This window comes from Amborella trichopoda, chromosome 8 (genome assembly GCF_054954075.1).
Source record: "Amborella trichopoda isolate Santa Cruz 75 chromosome 8, AtrichopodaSantaCruz75HAP2 v2.0, whole genome shotgun sequence".
In the NCBI taxonomy this organism is placed as follows: Eukaryota; Viridiplantae; Streptophyta; class Magnoliopsida; order Amborellales; family Amborellaceae; genus Amborella; species Amborella trichopoda.
The window spans coordinates 39,868,413-39,889,735 of NC_142343.1; the positions used below are offsets into that span (position 1 = coordinate 39,868,413).

The window sequence follows — 21,323 nt, forward strand, 5'->3', positions numbered from 1 at the left end:
GATGATGCCTTTGATAGTTTCAATGTAGCTAATCTTCATTATTGTTTCCCTCAACTGTTTTTCTTTCGTCTTTTATGTGAAATAGGGTTCATGCTTTCAGATTCTACATTTACTACGTGCATTCCTCTTTTGATTACTTCTAACCTAGAGTTTCATTGATAGGATCAAAATGAAGATTAAATTACGTTCTATTGGTGAATGAGTCTTAGTTTCTGTTTTGTTCATGAATTATTTCTCTCTGTGCTTCTTCTAATGAAATACTAGCACACATTTTACAAGGTTCTTCTTGCCAGAACTAATGTAAAGATATTCAAGGAAACCTGGGGAGTGGAATCTGAGGATGGATCATCAAAACTAGAGCATGCAATAGGAGTAAATGTTCCTGTGATCTTGAAATTCTTTTAAAATTTGTCATTTATGATAAATTCGATAGTTGGTGCTTGATAATATATATGTATAAGCACTGTATGAGTGAATGAATCCCTTAAACTTATGCTTGGAATGCCCGTTGTTGTTGTATGAGGAAATTATGGTAGTGTGAGATGTCACAACAATGATAATAGAGAAGGGGCCATGAATTTGTCTATTGCTTGAGAGATGGAGGTTGGAAAAATCAAATGAAACCTCAATTTTTGAGAACTGGCTCGAAAATGGAGGAATATAAGTGACAAATGGTTCCAGTCCATGTGCTTGGCTTCCCTGAATATATGGTTTAGCTGTTCGATCCTCATGTCACTGATCAAATTCTGGAAATTCCAATGATACTAGTTATTTTGCAATGCTATTGACAATCCTTTTTGATCTGTCTTATGACCTGTTATACCAGGACAGCTGTATATCCTTAGCGCAGTGTTGAGATGATAGGACACCGACACTGATACCAATACAGGATACTCCTACAATACTATTAAATATAAATACAAAATGAGAGGATACTCCTACAATACTATTAAATACCAATACAGGATACTCCTACAATACTATTAAATATAATTATCAACATGTAAAATGCTTAAAGTTGTGTGCTATATAAGCTGTAATATGCATGCTTCACTAAGTCGGTATGCTCATATTTGGTTTTGTTCTGGATTTGGGAATGTCAAGTCATATCCTTATTTATTTATTTTTTCTCTATGCTCCCATATTTATATTCATATTCCATATCCAATGCATCTTGGCATATTCAGACTCCTGTCTCTCTTTCTTGGAAATGCAGAACTTCGCTTCCCCCAAAATTAGGCTGGTAAAGTAATACAATTTTTTTAAGTTTGCTTTGTCATTCTATATTTTTGGAGCCATCATCGTACATTTGAGGAAGTGAGATATGTTAAGACAAGGAGCTTTGATTATTATTTATTTGGGCATTTATTTCATTGTATCTTATAGATATTTTATAATACCAAGGGTGAAAGAAAGTTCAATGAAGTTTGATTTGGTTGAGATATAATAGGTTTTGTACTTAGCTGATTCACTTTGGTTTTTCATTGGACATATGTAAGTTAGGTTTTCCCTGTGATTGATTGAATAGAAATGTTATTATCTTGCTCTGTTCTATCTTTTGTTTTTTTTGTTTTTAGTTCCATAACGGATTGTAGAGTAGTTTGATAACTGCAAAGCTTTGTAGGCATGTATGATATGTACTGTAATTGGAAATGTTCTGTTTCTTCTCATGCGTAAACAATTGCATTGTAGGCATAATTTTTATTGTCTGCTTAACTTATTAATTTGTGACGCAAATTAATATCTTTGTCGGTATTGCAGTTTCATCCTTCCAGGAAAGCAGTCAAGAATTCTTTGACTTCACAAAGAGGGCATGTTCAAAGTTAATCAAGGTTTTAGTTTCAATACAGGGCACTCATCCTTACTCATTTGGTGATAGAAGTGTTTTGGCACCTGTATTGGATTTCTGCTTGAATAAAATCACAAATCCTGAGCCCCATATACTCTCCTTTACTGTTTTCTTGATTCAATGTATGGTTTTGGTGAAGTCCATATTGGAATGTAAAGACTACAGACAAAAGCTTGTTGGCCATGTGATCAATGAAAATGTAATTACCTTGGAGCATGCCAGGAAGAGTATTGTCAAAGCTGTGGAGGAGGTTATTAGTTCTGTGATGCCTGCTGAGCGCATCATATTGTTATGTAATATCTTGATAAGAAGGTATGATGACCACAAAGTGTTGTGCTTCAACCTTTAAAATCCTGGATTTGGATTGTTAATCTTGTTTCGTAAAACCATTGGTTTGCAATTGTTAATCTTGTTCCATGAGCTACAATGTATCGTATTTTATTTGTTAGGTTTTATAAATGCCATAAAAATTTGAGAAACAATAAAACAGTTATTTTCTTACATGTCATATGCTTGTTATATATCTTTGCTCCTGGTTTTTGAGAAAGCACGTGATTTTTTCTTTGTTTGCTGCCTCCTTTTGTATGCAAAGGAGCTACAAAAATGCCCAAGCTATTTCTTTCTTTGAGTTACTTGTTCAGTTTATGGTTATTTTATGGCTGTCTTACTTGATGGCCGCTACGGTACTTATTCTCCAAGGAATGAGTTTTGGGATTGTCTACAAAGAGACCATTTACCTTTTGTACAAGGAGGTCACAATCATTCTTGGCCCTTGGATTTCAAAATGGGTGGTTGTAAGAGTGTCATTGATTAGACACAAAAAAATATATTCTCGGTCTTCGTGACTTACCCCAAGCCATCCAATTTGACATCTAATGAGTGGGAATAGTTGTGACCTCCTTGTACAAAAGATAAATGGTCTCCTTGTAGAGTATAGACAATCCCATGAGTTTTGGATTATCTCTTTGCAGGAGTCTTCAAACAATTGTACTTGGTGTCTGGCTTGGCTCCTCCTTAAACTGAGTCAACTCATGAAGTTATGAAGTCAACTCAAAAAATCTTGACCAATTTTTCTGATTTTTGTTAGGGTTGAAAAAAAACAAAAGGAAAAAAAAAAAGCGAATTGTTTGTATGGGGATCTAACCCAGTTGTCATCAACTACAAATTGCATTCTTACCACTTCAAAACCATCATTTATATGCCAAGACAAGATTCAGAAATGAGTTTGTTCACCACTTCACCTTGACCTGGAGGGGTGTGTGCTTTATTTATTTATGAGGTTTCTATAAGTGAGGTTCTAATTGTGTGTTTACTTTAAGAGAAATGATCCTATAGGACCCTCTCCCACCCATGTGTGTAGGACTCCAAAGGATCACTATTAAATTTGTCACGGATCTCTAAAAAAGTCAAATCCTACACCCATGTGATAACTTTTTTAGGGATCCGTGCTAAATTTAATGGTGATCCTTTGGGGTCCTACACACATAGGTGGGGGAGGGTCCTATAGGATCATTACTCTTATTTTAATTGCAATCATATTTGTCTTAGTTTTGTTCCTATGAATTTCTCATGCATCATGGCCCACATTCTTCATATCCTTGTTAGATAAGATTTTGATTGTTTCTTATACATGAAAAGACACTGGGGTAGAAACTATTTTTTTTTGATAACTGTTAACATTGTATAGCTATGGGAGTTTACAAAGACACTAGGGTAGAAACTATTACGAGACATGCCCACTGAAATGCAATAAATATGCCTACCCAATACAAGAAGAAGTGTTACAAGTGCTAGTTTGGAAAAAAGAAAGAAAAAAAACACTATTTTTTACATTATGTAATGGATGCGTCATTTCCATAATTTGTATCGAGGAGATTAATTTGCATTAAACATGCACAAGGAAATTGGGGTTCCTTGGTCAAAATCCTAGTACACTGTTACTCCTTTATTTGCCAAAAGATCCGGTGTCTTGCTTCGTTCTCTTATTCATGTATAGTCTGCAGATTACATGTCCATAGTATCTCTAAATATTTTCTTAATATGTATTTATCATAGAATCACCTTCAAACCATCAGTGAACAATTTGGCACCACTTGCGATACACTTTCCTGGGTGTATAGCTTGACCCCCCAGGCATACTATCACATGCCTTTTTGCTTACATATTTATGTGCTTATTTTTTCTCTGTAAAGGGGGCATGTAAATGGGACAAATCGTAATGCATGTTGAAGTTTCTGCGAAATTGGAGTAGTTTATTCTTTTTCAATAAACTTCCAGTGTTACATTTTGTCTACCATGATGTTTTCATCACTTCATCAGCTACATTCTTCTATCTGCATTAAGAACACATGGTGTTTAACTGACACTCATTTCAAATTAATATGATTGTGGATTAATTCTGAGGGAGAAAGAACTAAGGATTATAGTCTGAATGCATCAACATAATTTTTGTTGTTCGGCCTAGCTGTGTCCATATTGGCCTTGGTGGTCTGTTTCTCATTTTATGACAATGGTTGGAGGAGGCCCTCTCAAGTTCATGGTTTCATAGGTTGACCATTGACATTCCATCTCCTTTTCTGCCTCGAAGCGGAGTAGTGACCTTTGGTAGATGCTTAAGGAACTATGGAGTTCTTGCTGCGCACCTTGTGTCCTGCTCATACCCATAGGGATGCAGCTCGAATTCATAGTGGATCTTAACAGATGTCGGGCTCACGATGAAGAGGAAGGTAGTAATAATAGATTTGGAATCTCAAAGGAATGGAGTTCTTGAGGACGTGTTGCTGGATTGTTTCTTCCCTAGAACAGCGAACTTGGAAGAGATTTTGAGTCTGGCAGGTTTGGGAATGCTACTGCAGTCAGGATCAAAGAGGTGACAAATGGAGGGCTCTTTTTTAAGATCTTCTCAGGTATTAAGCCTCAAGTTGTCTTGTTAGGAGAGCTATGAGAATGTCAGATGCCAATTTGGTACTTAATAGATGGTCCCTGGTGTCCCTTGGGTTGAATGCATTGTTCATGCACCTTGTGGATTTATGCAATGGCAATCCCCTTCTATGGTGGTTCTTTGTACTTCCTCTGGGAGTAGAAAACCGATGCAGTGGTTGGTGGACTTGGGAGTGGTCATCCATCCCATGAAAAAGCTTTTGGATTTGTGGAGTTGTTATGGTTATCCATCCCTTGCAATAGCCATTGTTTTGCTCTTAACTGTATGCACCTTCCAGATGTTTCTTCTGTTCATATTTTGTGGGGGAAGTCATAGACGACGACTAATTTAAGAGTTCCATGGTCATGAAAAGCATAGAGCATCACCATAGAAACCTTAAAGCAGTGCCTTATCCTTCTACCGGATGAAGCATGGTAATCAGCTCTAAGGAGCATAGAACTGGTCCTTTGTAGTTTCTATTGGTAGCATAAATGGTAATGCTAGAGTAAGAGTCAGAGAGGATGCCCAACACCTCCAAAGACAATGGTGGAGAGGTTAGGGATAAATCCAGCTACATCATTGGTTCGACTTTGGCATATGAAGATGACTGGTTTCATTCTTGGAAAAATAAAAGAGAGCAACTGTGGACGGGCCTTTTTTGATTTGGAAAAGGTTGAGCAACTTTTCGAAATGAAAATTGGGCTGCTAGAGTTTGAGTCGTAACTTTTTCTCATTTTGGGCTCTAGTGCAACTGGAACAGTTTTTCAATTTGGTCACCTCCGAACTTGGCTTGAGTTTTGTGACTCCATTCGAGTTGGAATGGACTTTTTTGGTTGGTATAAAGTTATGTCCTATGGGCATGTTTGGATGTACTCATTATTATTGATCATTCACTGTTTTAATATAGTTAACCTTATAATGAATAATTGGTTGTTTGGCAGTGTGTATTATAAAACTATTTGAGATAAACTTATAGGCAGTTTGCCTTTTAGATATAAGTTTATCTTTTTTTGAAAAGCTGTTTTTATTTTATTCCAATGTTTTAAGGTGCGGTATGCCGTCTAGGGGCCGATGCGGCTTGATGAGGGCACATCACCCCGATATGGTCAATAAAAGGAAAAATTCAAAAAAACTCAAAAAATAGGTAAATGCATGACAAAAATCTGGAGGTAATTTATGTGATAGTAGGTATTTAATTTATTCATTAACTCTAATATTATGAGATGATCGGAGACTTTGAACCCCCTGTTAGAAGACATTAGAAAGTAGAAACTAGAAACTTGAAATTAACTTCATAGAAGATGATAGAAGACATCATATTATCATAATTCATAAACATCCAAAAAACCAACGAAATTGCAAACTCTGCCCTTGAAACCCTCGATATGTTGACGAATCTATAATCCAACTTCTTCAAAACAACTCCCAAGCTAATTCCAATTGACAACCCAATTAACACCAAGAGCAAATCAACAATTTTTTTGCAAAAAAAATAATGTCTGCTGAATTTTTTTCCCTTTGTTTGATCCAAAAACAGCCACAAATGGTGCTGTTTTTTGTTGTTGTTTTTCTTTTGGGGGTGGGGGGGCGTGGGGGATTGACCAGAATACCTATGCTCTTGGGCATTATTTTTGCCTACGAGCTATGTGATACATATGCGGTGGGATGCGGCGCATCCCACCAAAGCGCATATGATGCACTTCGGGGTGCATGGCGCATTATGTTGCTGCATTTAAAAGAATGTTTTATTCGAAGTAATTTGCTGAAAACCATGGGTTTTTAGCCAGAAATGGCTATAAAAATATTACACCTGGGGTTTAGGCTTTCAGTTTTTGCATGATTTGATTTAGAGTAACTGCAGTGATTCCTCTTTGGCCTTAGAAGAAGCTGAGCTCTCTAAACAATTGCAGCATTTATTAGCCCAGGAGGTGAATTTATGGAGACAATAATCAAGGGCAATCTTGCTGAAGGATGGTGACTCGAACACAAGATTTTTTCACAGGTTGACTATCACTAGGACGCAAAATGATAGGATATTGTATTTAAAGGATTCAGCTGCGAACCAAATTTGAGATTCAACAGCAATTCAAACTCATATAGTTTCTTATTTTTAGGATCTTTGGCGTCAGATGTTTATGAAAAGTCCCTATTGGGGTCGATGGCCAATGACTTCCTTTCACAAGAAGGACATAACTTAGGATCAATGCAATGAATCAATATGTGTTTTTTCTCTGGAGGAAATCAAAGATTGCATGTGGGAGTAGAAATCTGAAAGTGCTTCTGGTCTAGATGGTTTTGGCGTGGAGTCGTATAACTTCAGCTGGAATTCCTGAAATACTGAAAATCCTAAAACTAAAATAAAAATATACATCCTTTAAAATTGAATAGAAATTAAAAATAAGTATAATTTTTCCTCCATCAAAATATCATAAAACTATATAGTTTAATCTTTTTCATCCATACACAACTATTTCAACCATCCAACTATCCATTTGTATATACATACACAATCATATAAATGCTTACTTATGTAAATGCAATACAATCATAATTAGTACTTGGCATAGAGAACTGTCCATAACAATAAGAAGTGTTACTCTGAGTTGCATGGCTTCTCCATATGGGGCGCAATTTTTTTTATTTGTGTTGGTATTATTTTATATTTGTATTTTTTTTAAAAGGTATTTGGTGCTTGTATCAGTATCACATCATATTGATACATGCACTATGTTATCTTACTTGTGTTTGCTATCAATTCAAAGCTTGAGACAATGATTTAGCAGTTTTTTTCTTTCATTCGTGGGTTTTCCTGTGTAGTATACCAATTGATGGATAAAAATAAACTGGTTACTAGTTGATTGGCATTTGCTATATGCCTTATTGAGAACTGACATGTCTGTACATATTACTTTTTAAGTGTTTGTCAGGAGGCTAAATTCTTAAACATTTAAGACCCAATTGTGCCTGTCATCGTAAAATTACTTTTTTAAGTATTTGATCATTTTTGTTTACTCTTATTCCAAATTATCGATTTGTTTTCTCTAGGGAAAGTAATGTTTCATGTTCTCCTTCTTAACAGGTATTTTGTTTTCACGGCAAGTGATTTAGATGAGTGGTACCGGGAGCCTGAAGAATTCCATCATGAACAGGATATGGTCACGTGGACAGAAAAATTGCGACCATGTGCTGAGGCTTTATACATTACGCTGTTTGAGAATTATAAACATGTAATTTCACCATGCTCTTATCATTGTTTCTCAGTATATAGCGCTGTTAACGTCAACTGTTAAGCACCTGAGCCCAACCCCGGTTCCTATTGAGAGCATTGAATTGGTCATGCATACGGAGGAGATGCTTTTGTCTTTTCTGTTTTATCCTTGTTCTCAAAGTTCTGATTGTAGATTTTCTTTTAATGAAAAATCTATTTGCATTTCCAGCTTCTATGTCCTGTTGTGCTTTCAATTCTTCAAGAAGCAATGAACAGTTGTCCGGCAGTGGAAACACAAATAACATCTGCTATGCTCCTTAAGGAAGCCGCTTATAATTCGGTTGGATATGTACACTATGATTTGTCTGGTCACTTGAGTTTCAAAGACTGGTAAATTTTCTTCTCAGACTTCCTACTGCCCACATGTTCTTTTTATTCCTTTCCTCTGCAGTTGTAGTTATCCAGTTGTATATTGGCCTTGTTAGATATACATCTTTTGTTGCTTTAGATTTTTATAACAATTAAGAATACTTTTGTACTAATCTCAAGGTGAAATTGTGCTTTTTAGATTTCTTCATTCTCTCTCTCTGTTCCCTCTAGTTGAAACAGGTTGCCATAATTAGCTTTCATGAATTTTGCTGAAAATGAACTTATGGATCCATACACTGTGAAGTGAACAGAGATCCTAAGAATATCATGCATAAATTGTTTATAAAGTCCATTATATTGGAAAATATATTGCTTTATGGGACACTTGGCAACCACAACATCCTAGGGAGATTTGCTAGCTTGGGATGCAAAGAGCTGATATTGAGTTGGGCTGAGTGTCTGCACTTGTTATTTGGGTTATCTAAACTTTCCTTTATTTTTTTAACACCACTACTCACATAGTAAGGACACCTCACCCCTACTGCGTCTTGCCTCCCACAGACCCCTGTCACTACAATCAAAGGGGGTTCTAAAATTTTCCTTTCTAAATTTTGTCTTTCAGAAAAGATACACCTCTTTTACTCTCTCTTAGCTTACAGAGACATGGGTCTGTGCACCATACTCTGTATCTGTTTCACCGACAATGACTCTTTTGTTTGAGACAGTTTGATGTATAAACATGTAGAAATGTGTGGTTCTCGGATGCTGGAAAAGATTTATATTTCTCTGTACTTATTACCTGCTTTGAACCTCTGTCTAATTGAGTTTGTCTATTTTGAATCTTTTACTGACTCTTTGAACATCTCTCTGAAGCGGGTTTCCATGTTTTGCCTTTTAGGGAAGTTTTCTATGGTTTTGGGCATAATTGTTGGAAATTCTTGAGATTCCTAATCAATTTAGGAATCAAAATCACGGAATGGTGGGTGGCTGGAAGATTCCTGTTATGGGAATAGCTGTCCATACATGGGGAATTGCAGGAAATGAGATTCCTACTCTAACAGAATTGAGTTTTGACTAAATGGTTTCGAGATTCCTACTTCTATGGAATCGAGTTTCCACCCAAATGGAATTGTTTCCTACCTCTTTGGACTTGAGTTTCAGACCAATTGGAGTCAAGATTTCATACCAGTTTGGAGTTGAGTTTCAAACCCACGTGGAATCAAGATTCCTACCTCTATGGGATCAAGTTTCAGTCCAATTGGAATCCAGATTCCTACATCTTTGGGATTGTGTACCTAACAACTTAGAACTGCATCAGGAGACTTGTTTCATAGGGGAAAAGGTTCAAGGTTCTACAGTAATCCCTTGGTATTGGGATCAACTTATTATGCTTCACCTTGGTTCCCCTGTATTGGAATCGAGATCCTCAAGGTCATAAAGACCTGAACAAGGGTTCCCCTGGTATTGTAATCGATGTATTGAACCTGAATCATGGTATTAGAGTTAGGTCGAGTGGCTGTAATACTAGATATGGGTTCAGTGCAATTCGCAGGCACTATAGCCTACTAGGGAATTTGTGATGGTGTTTACAAAATATACAAATATTTTCTGATGTATGCTTGAAACTGAGATTTTGATTTCATATTTATAGTTCAAAATGGGAATTTGTTTATGCCATTGTGCTGCTCTGTGTTGCAATCAGAATCGAACCCAAATCTCTTTTCCAATTATCTTTAAAACATAGCTGCCAGTTCTAGCACTATTAGAAATTTAATCCAAATCAAGCCCATATCTCTTTCCCAATTATCTTAAAACATAGCTACCGAGTTCTAGCATTATTAGAAAAGCAATTGCGAAAGAATCCTTGACCTTATTTTCAAAATAAACCATTTACTTGATGTGATGAAAAAAAATGAAGTGCGTACCTTTAATGAGAGAGAATAAAATATTTTTTTTTTGTGTTGTAGCTTTAGTGGAACAATGCTATAAGTCTAAACATCACAAGCAGAATAGAGATTTTAACATTGGAAGAGAGTACGGAATTACATGTAATAAAACTTATTACCATGGAATTTGGATTCCACAAAAATGGATTCGAGATTCAAAAAATGTTAAATCAAGATTCAACAAATATGGAATTGAGATTCAATAAATGTTGGAATTGATATTAACAAAATGTGGAAACGAGGTTTCTAAACTGTGGAATCGAGATTCCTGACTTCAAGGAAACGAGTTCCATGCAGGCTTCTTGATGGTATCGCGGAATTGGGAATTTGAAGCCGAATCGTCACCTGGGTTGAGAAATTATGGTCACCATGGCTTTGGGGCTCTCTATCTCTCTGGACACCAACTAAGGTGGGGCCATCATCTTGGATCTCCTACGAAAAACGAGGTCCTCGACGGCAATACAACTTTGCTGCACCTTTTTGTTTATGAAATGAGTTTTAGGTGGTGCTCGAAAGGAGAATGTTCTCAAATTAGAGGTCTTTGGCCCTATTGTCTCTAGTATTTTGCTCGAGAACACCATTGGTAAATAAAAAAGCTTGAATCCTTGGATCTGAGTAATAATTCTAGAGATGGGTTTTCCTTCGATTTATGGGTTTGGTTGGTACTCTCTTGAATCTCAATATATTATCGAAGCGATTTTTTGGAATGCTTTTTTTTTTTTTGAAAAATTTCTGAGACAATATTCCTGCAAGGTAGAGCTCTCGGTCATTCCTGGAAATTCTTAGACTGAGCCATGTTAAAGAAGCATTCAAATTTTGAATCTCTGGTCTCTCTTGATCTTTTGTCTAATAGCCTGGTTGGGGAAATCCCGCCAAATTTCTAATCTTCTTTTACAAAGCTTAAAGCAGTAAATCTTGCAGGTAATGGAATTCATCTCAGGATTTCTGAATTCTTAGGCATGAATCAGAAATCCTAACCATTGGGCCTATGGGTTTCTCTCCTATAGAGAAGCAGTATGATTTCTGAGGCCTGAAGTCAGTGGTGCTTTTAAACCTATTTTGTAATTTTTCTCAAATTCTAGTGTTAGGTCGTTTTCAGGAGTCATTGAAGATGTTAGATGTTAGCAAGAACCAATTTCAGGGCCATATTTCACCAACAAGAATTGATTCAAATTGGGACCAATCTGATTTTCCTTGATATGTCATCAAACCAACTTTGCTTTTTTTTGAAGATTGTAGACAACTAATCAATGTAGCAGGTTGATTTCTCGCTTATTTTAGCTGTTTGAGTTTCCGCGTATTTTGGACAAGGGAATTGGGGGAGGAAGCGATAGGCTCAATGGTTAAAGAGAATGGGGAAAGAGACCAGATATTTTTTTTTTTTTTCAAGTATAAATTAGTAGGGGCAGTCAAAATCCAGGAGAATGGAGAGATTGAGGAAGATGTCGCGCATAGAATTAAAGCTGGATGAGCAAATTGGAGATGTGCATCCGGAATTTTATGTGATTGCCACATACCATTGAGACTGAAGGGGAAGTTCTGCAGGACGGCTGTAAGACCAATCTGCTTTATGGGATTGAGCGTTGGGTAGTCAAGAAACAACATATCCATAGGATGAGTGTATCAAAAAATACAATGTTTGAGATATATGAGTGACAAGACAAGAAAGGATGGAATTTGGAAGGGAACTTAGGTGTGGCTTCAATAGGCAATAAGATGAGGGAAAGTTGACTTAGGTGCGTAGGGTAGGTGCAATGTAGACCTAATTCCACAACGGTTAGGATGTGTGATTTGGTTCAAGTGGAAGGCTTTTAAAGGACAAGGGGAAGGCCCAAAAGGACATGGATAGAAGTTGTAAGAAAATATATGGTGACTTTTGGTCTTATTGAGGGTAAGGCCCTTGAAGAGAAGAATGGAGGGACATGATTCCTGTAGCCGACCTCCAATAATTGGAATAAGGCTTGGATGATGATGATAAATTGGGAGGGGCAAAATGGAAAAAAAGATTGGAATCCTCCTTTTGAATGTATGGAAGGGATTCCTTGGGAAAAGAAAGAGGCAGTTGGGGAGAAGGGGGGCAGGTTGGAGGGTAGTTTGTCAGTTCCCCTTTATTTTATCTATCCCCTTTTACCACATGATTCTGTTAAAGTGTTGTCGAATTCGCTTTCTTTTTCTTGGCTGGTCTTAAGCGTAGATTTGCGCTTGTGCTTTTAGCCATTGAGGTCCTTAAGACTTTCACACTTAACCCCAGGTTTGCTTGTCTTTTCCTCTGCTAGAGTCTTCATCTTGTGACTATATTGTCCATGAACATTCCTATGTGGTGGAAAGAGTGCAAAATATTGTTTTGTTGAGGAATTTTGATTTGAGTTATATGTGATATTTGTGCAAAAGAATGTCATTCATCCATGGTTCTTGGTTCAAGCCTTATCCGTGCATCTGCAAGTGCAGCTGTGGATTCCAGTTGGCAATCACTCCTCCATCATGCTGTCATTCCTTATGCCCTCATCTGCTTCTATTTATCTTTATTGAGCTTGTATGGATGAGATACAACGTTATAGATACAACGTTGTTTTTATGAATATGTGAAGGTAATTTGTTCCTTATGCTTTGGACTTGTGGTAGACAACCCCAGATTCTAAGTGGGAGGTTAAGGGTTTGATCCTTGAGGTCTCTTCCCAAAAACATGACAGGGTGGCATACCCTTTGCTTTGAATTTGTGTTGGTACATCCATGAGTGTTAATCTGTTAATGTATGTGCACGTTTATGCGTGAGGAGGTTGGAGGGGTGGTGATGGCATGGTGGCCGTGAATGGAGGAGGGTGGGAGGGGCCCGAATGTCTTTTGTGGAGAAACAGATTACAGGGATCGTTTATGAAGAGCATTAATATTATTTAGGGTGGTGGTGGAGTTGGGGGGTGGGAGGGAGGGGCCTGCATGTCTTTTGTGGAGAAACGGCATTCACTGGGATATGGAGAGCAATAAGTTTATTTCTGTGAAAGGTAAACCTATTTTAATGAAAGGTATATCTAAACCAAAACGGACCTGAAATGTGCACAGTGGTCTTGTTTTAGTTGGACTATTATTTCTGCAGTAAAAGTGCGAATGTTAATCTTAGGGTGCTAGATATTATTCTTCTGTTCCTGTGTGCTAGAAAATCCTCTTGGACCTCAAAAATCTGTGTTTTGTATGTTGCACTTAAATTTCTTACGAATCAACATTTTATGCGAGGAGATTTTTCTTTTCTTTTTTATATTGGTATATGAAAGGAGATTCAGTTGAGAGCTTTAGGTGGATGCTCCCTAATGCAGAGAATCCTGTTTATTTGTACGCCAAAACTTCCTGACTAATTTGCTGATGTCTCTTGTTTGTGCTTTCTGAGTAGGTGGTTCCATTAATCTTTGTGCATAGTGATTATCAACGGCTAGGGAACAAATGTCTCTCATGATTGAGGAATCATATCCCAAAATTTAGTAACAGTTAGAAACACTTCCATTTACATTAATGAAGATCTTGTATCGTGATAGGTAGAACATATCGAGGGTCAGTGTTCATATCTCAGACATTTCATCATCATCGGAGCCTGTTCCCAACTATTTGGGGTCAGCTACACGAATCCCACTCCACCATGTTTCAGACATTTGAAATATATATTTCTCCTGAAATCCTTTCTTGCAGTTGTAGATAAACCTAGTATATTTATCTTTTTCTAGTTTTCATTAAAGGATCCATTTGTCCTCAAAACTGTTAAATTTTGCTTTCCTGTGGGTGAGTGGGGATTCATTGTAAAAAAGCATTGGAAAAAGAAGATCTGCAGGCAAGTGTCATCATCGATGAACTTTGTGAGAAGTCAAAGGGGCCAATTCCTTGACTCAACATTCATACGTGATACTCGAGATCAAACGTTAATGCCTGATACTTGATATGTATCTTTTTGATGCCTCAGCTGCTCCCTGTTGTCGCTATTTTGATGATGTAACTAAAACCAAGTAGTAGCCAACCCCAAATAATTGGTAAAAGGCTCTGATGATGATGATGAACTAGAACCAAGTAAACAATGCTTTTGCAGATCATTGTTATAAATTTTTTTGCAATGATGTTACCCTTCCAAATCATGCTCAGTTACCTTGATCCTTGATGTTTTATTTACTTTTATACTGCTAGGTAAGAGATGGAATATTTTTTTTTTGCTTATGGCATTAATGAAAGTGTTTGGTGGTTTCCAGCATCTGTAACAGTATTTGTTTCCCTTGGACATTTCCTTATTTCCCGAATCGATATAACTGAACCTTTTCTTTTTATGATTAACTGTTTTTTATTTTGCAACATATACAAAATTTATGATACGTCTGATTTATGATACGTCTGATCTCTTTAACCGATAAAATGACAACATAATTGAACCATATATTTCTTGCTCCAATGTATTGTTATATAGGTTTGATGGAGCTCTATCTCTTGAGCTTTCTAATGACCATCCTAATCGACGGATTATCCATCGGCGAGTTGCACTGATATTGGGGCAATGGGTTTCTGAGGTTGTGTATATATTTTAAGTTCTTTTCGATTTCCCAATTGATTTCTGCAACATGAATCATGATTGTTATCTTTTTTTCCATGTTGTATAGTTTGTCTTAGTGTGGGCTGTTTGATGACCTGTACATGATAAACATAAACATTTGCAGAGAATCGTTAAAGCATTGATAATAAGAAACCATAGTCAGGCAAAGCCAGTGTTTTCCTGTTGGTATCTTTTGTATCACAATTTGCTGGTTTGAAAGAGAGAACAGTGCAAAACTAGCACCTGGAGAGGAGAGATCCGAGACCGATTTAGCAACAACAATCAGTCGATCACATTGGTTAATCAACAAGAGGAAAACTTCCTTGATTACGGTCAAGAAAGGAAAATGAATAAGGGTCTTTCCAGCCCTATATCTGGATACTACACCTAATAGAGGCCTTCCAACTCGCAAATTGTTAATCTCTCTCTTCCTCTCTCTGCACCAAGAAGGAAGATAAGAATTCTACTTCATTTCATTAATCAAAATATCATCAACGATAACTACATCTGTTACAGCATTGTACAATGTATATGAACCCGCTTGCTGGCCCACAATGACCAAGGTATCCCTAACAAAATGCAAAAACGACTAAACTACCCCTATATTCCCACATACATTATAATCAGCTTGCATGCAACCAAGTTCCTGTGTTGTACCTCCCATTCGTGCAACCAAATTCCCATGCATAGGAACTCTACATCATTGATTTTTTGATTAACTTGTTGACTACATGGGAACCCTACAGCACTATCCTACCCTTGACTTTAAATCAAAACCGAAAATAATCCCTTAATGAAGAATTATAAGAAGGTTACCTAACAATTAAGAGAATCCCACCTGTCCAACTTAACCAGTGATGAAATCCAAAAACATCCTTACTTCTAATTCAAAAATATGGACCAGCCCCTTAATGCGATTTGCATCAGAGAAGAAAAAATTAATTGGATATTTGGTTTGTCAGTATTGTATCAATCTATCTTTTAGGCCATCAGATGAAGTCATTGTGCTTAGCGAGATTTATTTCATAGCAGTTGTTGCTGCCTTCTGCTCTGTTTAAACATTAAACGTCCATCATGCAGAATCTGGGAGAACTCATTTTGGGGCCGATAGCATGGGCTCTAAATGAAGGATATGTGTGATTCATATCGTGTTAGTTTAACTTATGTGTGAGTGCTTGTCAAATGTAAAATTGGGGAGTATTTGTAATGCCCACTTTACTTTTCACATGATTTTGAGGGGTAGATGGTAATCAGGTACCAATTTGATCAGTTTTTTGTAGTTAAAGAGGCCTATCGGAAACAAACAATCAGGCCATGTTTTTCCTTTCTTTTTTTTTTTTAAGGGAACTTTTTGTGACATAAATTGCTTTTGGATTACTTTTGAAGTATTGAGCAGTTTCATGGTTTTCATACATCAATGTTTCAATTCTATTGTATGAAAAATAAGGAAAACATTAAGATATGGGCTGATAGGGGAAATATATGGAAAAGAATGAAGTCAGAATAATACAACTGAGAAAAAAGACAATTGAAAACCATATGCATTTGTTAATTATGATTGGACTTGTGTTCATATTTTGATTATGGACATCCTACAACATCACTGTTAACATCTCACTTAGAATAAAAAACATCGGTATTAAAAAACTAATTACTTCTTTCATGGTCTATTATTCATTCGTCTGCAGTGTATTAAAAAACTAATTACTTCTTTCATGATCTATCAGTCATTCGTCAGCAGTTCATTCTTTATTGTAGTTTTCTGTGAAGTTTATTTTATAAGCACTAATTATTAATGACGGAAAACAAAATGTGAAGGATGATAGCTAAGACCCAAGGTGGCACTGAGTCCCAAGAGCCAGGGCTATCCCTAGTATGACCATGTGAACTAGTCTTTTTTGTTTTTTGGTTCTCTTTTTGGGTGGCAATATTGATTATTTTTATTTTGTAAGCTTCTATGGGAACTAGTTTATTTGTCACCATGTTAACTTCCATTGAAATATGATTAAAATCTTGGGAAGCTAGAAAATGATATCTATAAAGTTACAGAAAAGCTCATCCATTTCTGATACTATTCTTCCCACACTCCATCTCATAGAAAGATATTTGTTGGGCCATCTTTATAGAATTTAATGCTATAGACCATAGTTACTAGGAGGGGGTGCGAGGCTAGATCCCAAATCTGGATTGGCACCATGGGATCAGGAGATGCAAGAAGATTCGTGGGGTAGGGATCGAGATCATTACACTCTGGATTAAATGGACCATTGATCCGAATATGAAGGTAGCAAACCAAATTTGTCCATGATTGAGTGATAAAGATATGGGATCAAGGTCCATCCAGCTTAGAATTGAGGCCCCCCAACTCTAGCTCCGGAACGAAGTCCAGTGATTGATATAATCAATTTTTTTTCTGAATTCAAAACCAAAGTATCATTAAATAGAAAGAATCATGTTTTTAAAATATTTTCAAATTTTTTTTTTGTTTTCAAGGGAGTGTGTTCCATAAGTGAAAAGTGAAACTGAAAACCCAAAATTAGGATTTGAATTTCAGTCCTCAGGCATGAAAGAAGCTCTGGTGTTTGATGGACATGTTTTGTCCTTGTGTTCTCACGTGTGGATCCTTTCACTTACATGCGATTGGGCATGCAAGTGTTCAAACGCTTTCCATGGAAAAGAAAGGGTCGACTTGCAAAGGTCTCTGTAATGGTGGATATGGTCAATGAGAGGGCATTCGAGACAAATATCAATTGTATAAAGCTTATAGATCTTCCAATAAGTGAAATAAAAAGGATCTAGGGTAGGACATGGTGTAACTTTAGCTGCTTTCGTTCATCTACGAGTTCCATAACGTAATATTGCAGCAACTTGTATGTTATGGTGTTTATTTTGTGACCAACAAGTTCAAACTTCAAACTTCAAGCTTCTCACCTTTGTGGGCATTATTTTAAAGAAGTATACTCTTGTTTATATATATAAACATGTGTGGGTATATATACATGTGTTATCTATATATATATATATATATATATATATATATATATATATAGAGAGAGAGAGAGAGAGAGAGAGAGAGAGAGAGAGATTATAGGCTAGGGAGTTAAAGAGAGGATGGGTGGTGGAAGACGGGGTTGATCAATGCATGAGACTCGAAATGCACTAGTGATCTTATTCTTCGGTACCAAGGTAAAAGAAACTCGATTCCATATTGGTGGAGGCTCGATCCTACCTACCTATGGACCCATGATGTGGATGAGAGGGATTTGGATCCCATTAATCAGGGATCTAAATCTCCAATGTTGAAGATCGAGAACCCTAAATTAAAAAAAAAGGAATCGAGATCCCTCCTAGAGCGCAGGATCGAGCTTCCAGAGTTGGAGCGACCCCCTTCTTAGGAGGTCCCGGTAACTATGGCATGTACATTGTATTGACTGGCCCATGAAACTTTGTGGTTTATGTGCTCAGTCCATTGAGTGCGGCATGCTCTTGGCTGTAATACATTAGCAATGTCTAAAGGTCTTGTGATGTTCTTTAGTAGAGTTCCATTTGTATTTTGATGATCCTATTGTAACCAATGGGTTCCTGGTTTCCTTTGGTTACCCTGTAAAAGTTTAACTTAGTGACATCAACAATGGTGGCAACAATTCCACAAACATCTGGGGCTCTTTCCTTTGTTCAGGTACGATAGTTGTTAAGATGTCTTGAGGGCTTCAATATTCACATCCTTATTTCAAGTGTATGGTGTTCGATCCCAACTCAGGGCATTGATCAATGCATGGTTGTTGGGATCGGGAGCGAGAGCTAGATCAGGAGCTTTGAATTGTCAAAAGACTAGAAGATCCCTATGGTTGGGAAGCATTACAATGCTATACTTTTTTGGGATCTTTCTTCCAACCTTAAAGAGTATATATAGTCTGGGACTATATATAATCTTTAACGTAAGGATCTCTTTATTTATGGCCGGGGAGCAATGGAATTATATTAAATGTATAGTTGCATTCCTAGTTGGCTATAAATAAGGAAAATCACTAGTTTAGTCGTTATCTTGGTCTTTAAAGTGGGGATGGGGATTGAGATCCCTTGAAGATCCCTTTCACAAGTGCTGGAGCAATATTCCAGAGTGGGATCACCACCTAGCTTGGGAGATTTTATAAAATATGGATCAATGTCTCTATACCGCTATCCTCATTCTCCAAAACTCTGATTGTTCTTCCCTTGCGATGAGAGTTACATAGTGACTTTGATTGCCAATCACCACAATGTTTTGCCTTTCTTACTCTTGCTCTATGATGCATAATGCATTAACATGCCTGCCCATTCTTCCCAATTATATTTGTATTTAATGAAATCCGACATATCTTTCAACTGCCGTCCTGCAAAAGGACAAAGACTGGGTATGTTGTTTTCCTTCTAATGTGAACAATTGTCGAATAAATAAGATCAATGATCCAGTTAGTAACTTGGGTACAATCTTCTAAATCGTATGTTGGTTCCCTTCTCTGTGCCACCTGTCTCCCAAAATCAACATATCTTGCCATTACGTTATGTGGTCCGTAGACTTAATTTTCTCAACCATGTCCTTGATGATCTCCAGGCACCTGAGGCATTTGTTTTTTTTCTGCAATTTTGGGTTTCCTTTTGTACCGATCTTCAATAATACTTGCCCTTGACTGCCTCCACAGCGATCTGATCTCTGCGATGTTCTCTTTAGATTTTTTTTTGTATTTTTGTTTTTTGGTAATTAGCATTTCATTAAACACAATGTAGTGCAGGCAAGTAGATATTTGTACCACATAAAAACAAGAGCTACAAAAATGCTAGACAGCTAGGCAAAATGGGATAATATGAAAGGATGTCCTCCCCGCCAAGGGGCCGCGGGGGGTTTTGAGGGGTGATTAAGAGAGATTGATAAAGGAGAGAGGGGGAAAGGGTGTATTAGGAGAGAATCAAGACATAAAAGTCTACTCTGAGTAATGGATAAGATCTTGGAATCTCATGGGAGCCAAAGAGACCTTCCAATTATCAAGAAATATCTTTGAACATCTTTCCATAACCACAAGTTGTTCTTTTGAAGTGTGTATTGAAAGGAAATTGCCCCCTTGGAAAGGAAATGACCCCCTTGACAATGGCTGTGGCCTTGTCAAGAATATTTGCCAACCTCCACGATTGTGCAGTTCCCCATAGATTACCTGATGACTTGAGGGAATTCCCTTCCGCCAAAAGTGGTTTGGAATCCACTGATGAAAAGTCCATAGCCCAGTGAGAATAGCAGGCTTCTGCATCCATCTGGTTGCACAGCAAAGAAGCGTGGTGTAGTCCCTCCAAATATCACCCAACTCCCAAGGTGCTGAATTCCTTTGGGAAAACATGGGAGATGGCTCTCTTTGGGCATGGGTCTGGAATATCTTTAAGATTCCAAAAGACTCACTTGGAGTCTATTGGTTACATGGATCTGTAACACGGATGCTTCAAAAAATCCTGGTTGTTGAAACCCCAAAAAATCATGGATTCTTGGATATATTCAATGGCTGAAGCCCTATTAGTGGATGAACCTCCGAAAATCATGATGCGTGTTCAAGAAAAATCCCAAAACTCACTAGAGGGCACATCCTCCTTATCATATGATCTCAAGGTGTACAATCTGGAAGGTACCACTCATTAAAGCTGCCACTCAACGTTGCTCCACCCAATGGGTCCTGGACAACTTGAACAAGAAGCTCCTAACAAAACTGGAACAGGAACTTTGATGCAGATGGTCCACTGCATCATCTGCCTCAATATAGAGCTAAAGTTGGGAAATTGAACACCTTGATGCTGGAGGTGATTACCATTTATAACTTTATGGAGAGATGTGAACAAACCAAATACCTCCAATTTGAGTGCAAGGGGAGGAACCCATACCAAAGCATCTAGCCATCTTGACCTTGAGTCACCTTGGGGAGCTCTTGCAAGAGACTTTCCAAAGAAGGAACCAATATTATTCCACCTCCAAATCCTTCTAATGACCCTAACGCTGAGAGATAGAAAGAGATTGGAAAATCTAAAGGAACAAGCCAAATGTTGATTTGAAATTTCTAAGTCTCCTAGATGAAGGATGCCACACCACACATTCCCAACAGACTTCAGGACAGTCACTATTGATTGTGGCTGAATGGCTGATATGCTGGCTTACATATAATTTGGAATATCACATGAGATTTTGATTCTTTGTGCTAATGTAGGTGCCATTCTCGGCATTTTGTGTTTTTGCTTTCGTGTTTTAACATTACTTTTCATAAAAGAAACCATTATTTGCTGTTATGTAGTTTATAGGAGGAAATGCAATCGTTTGCCTGGGAGATCAGTTCCTTCTCTTTCTCAAACTACTTGTGGACACAAAAATGTTGCCTGTGAGCTTGTGTGTCTCTAGGGACCATATAAGATGTCTGTACATTTATGCATTTTAATTTCTTTCATGATTTATTTCTCATGTT

The 21,323-nt window shown here is 37.3% G+C and overlaps 1 protein-coding gene across 15 annotated transcripts in view; it reads left to right on the top strand.

The window, feature by feature from the left end:
* LOC18433499 (ARM repeat superfamily protein) overlaps positions 1-21,323 on the top strand; it is a 54,964-nt gene that overhangs the window by 10,404 nt on the left and 23,237 nt on the right. For 12 of the 15 annotated variants that reach the window (XM_088874940.1, XM_088874938.1, XM_088874942.1 and 9 more), the window contains exons 8-11: positions 1,762-2,161; positions 7,849-7,996; positions 8,207-8,367; positions 14,728-14,827. In XM_088874940.1, coding sequence (XP_088731066.1) covers positions 1,762-2,161; positions 7,849-7,996; positions 8,207-8,367; positions 14,728-14,827 — 809 coding nt within the window. The remainder of the gene's footprint in view (positions 1-1,761; positions 2,162-7,848; positions 7,997-8,206; positions 8,368-14,727; positions 14,828-21,323) is intronic. The other 3 variants (XM_088874947.1, XM_020666666.2, XM_088874936.1) reach the window with 1 other exon arrangement.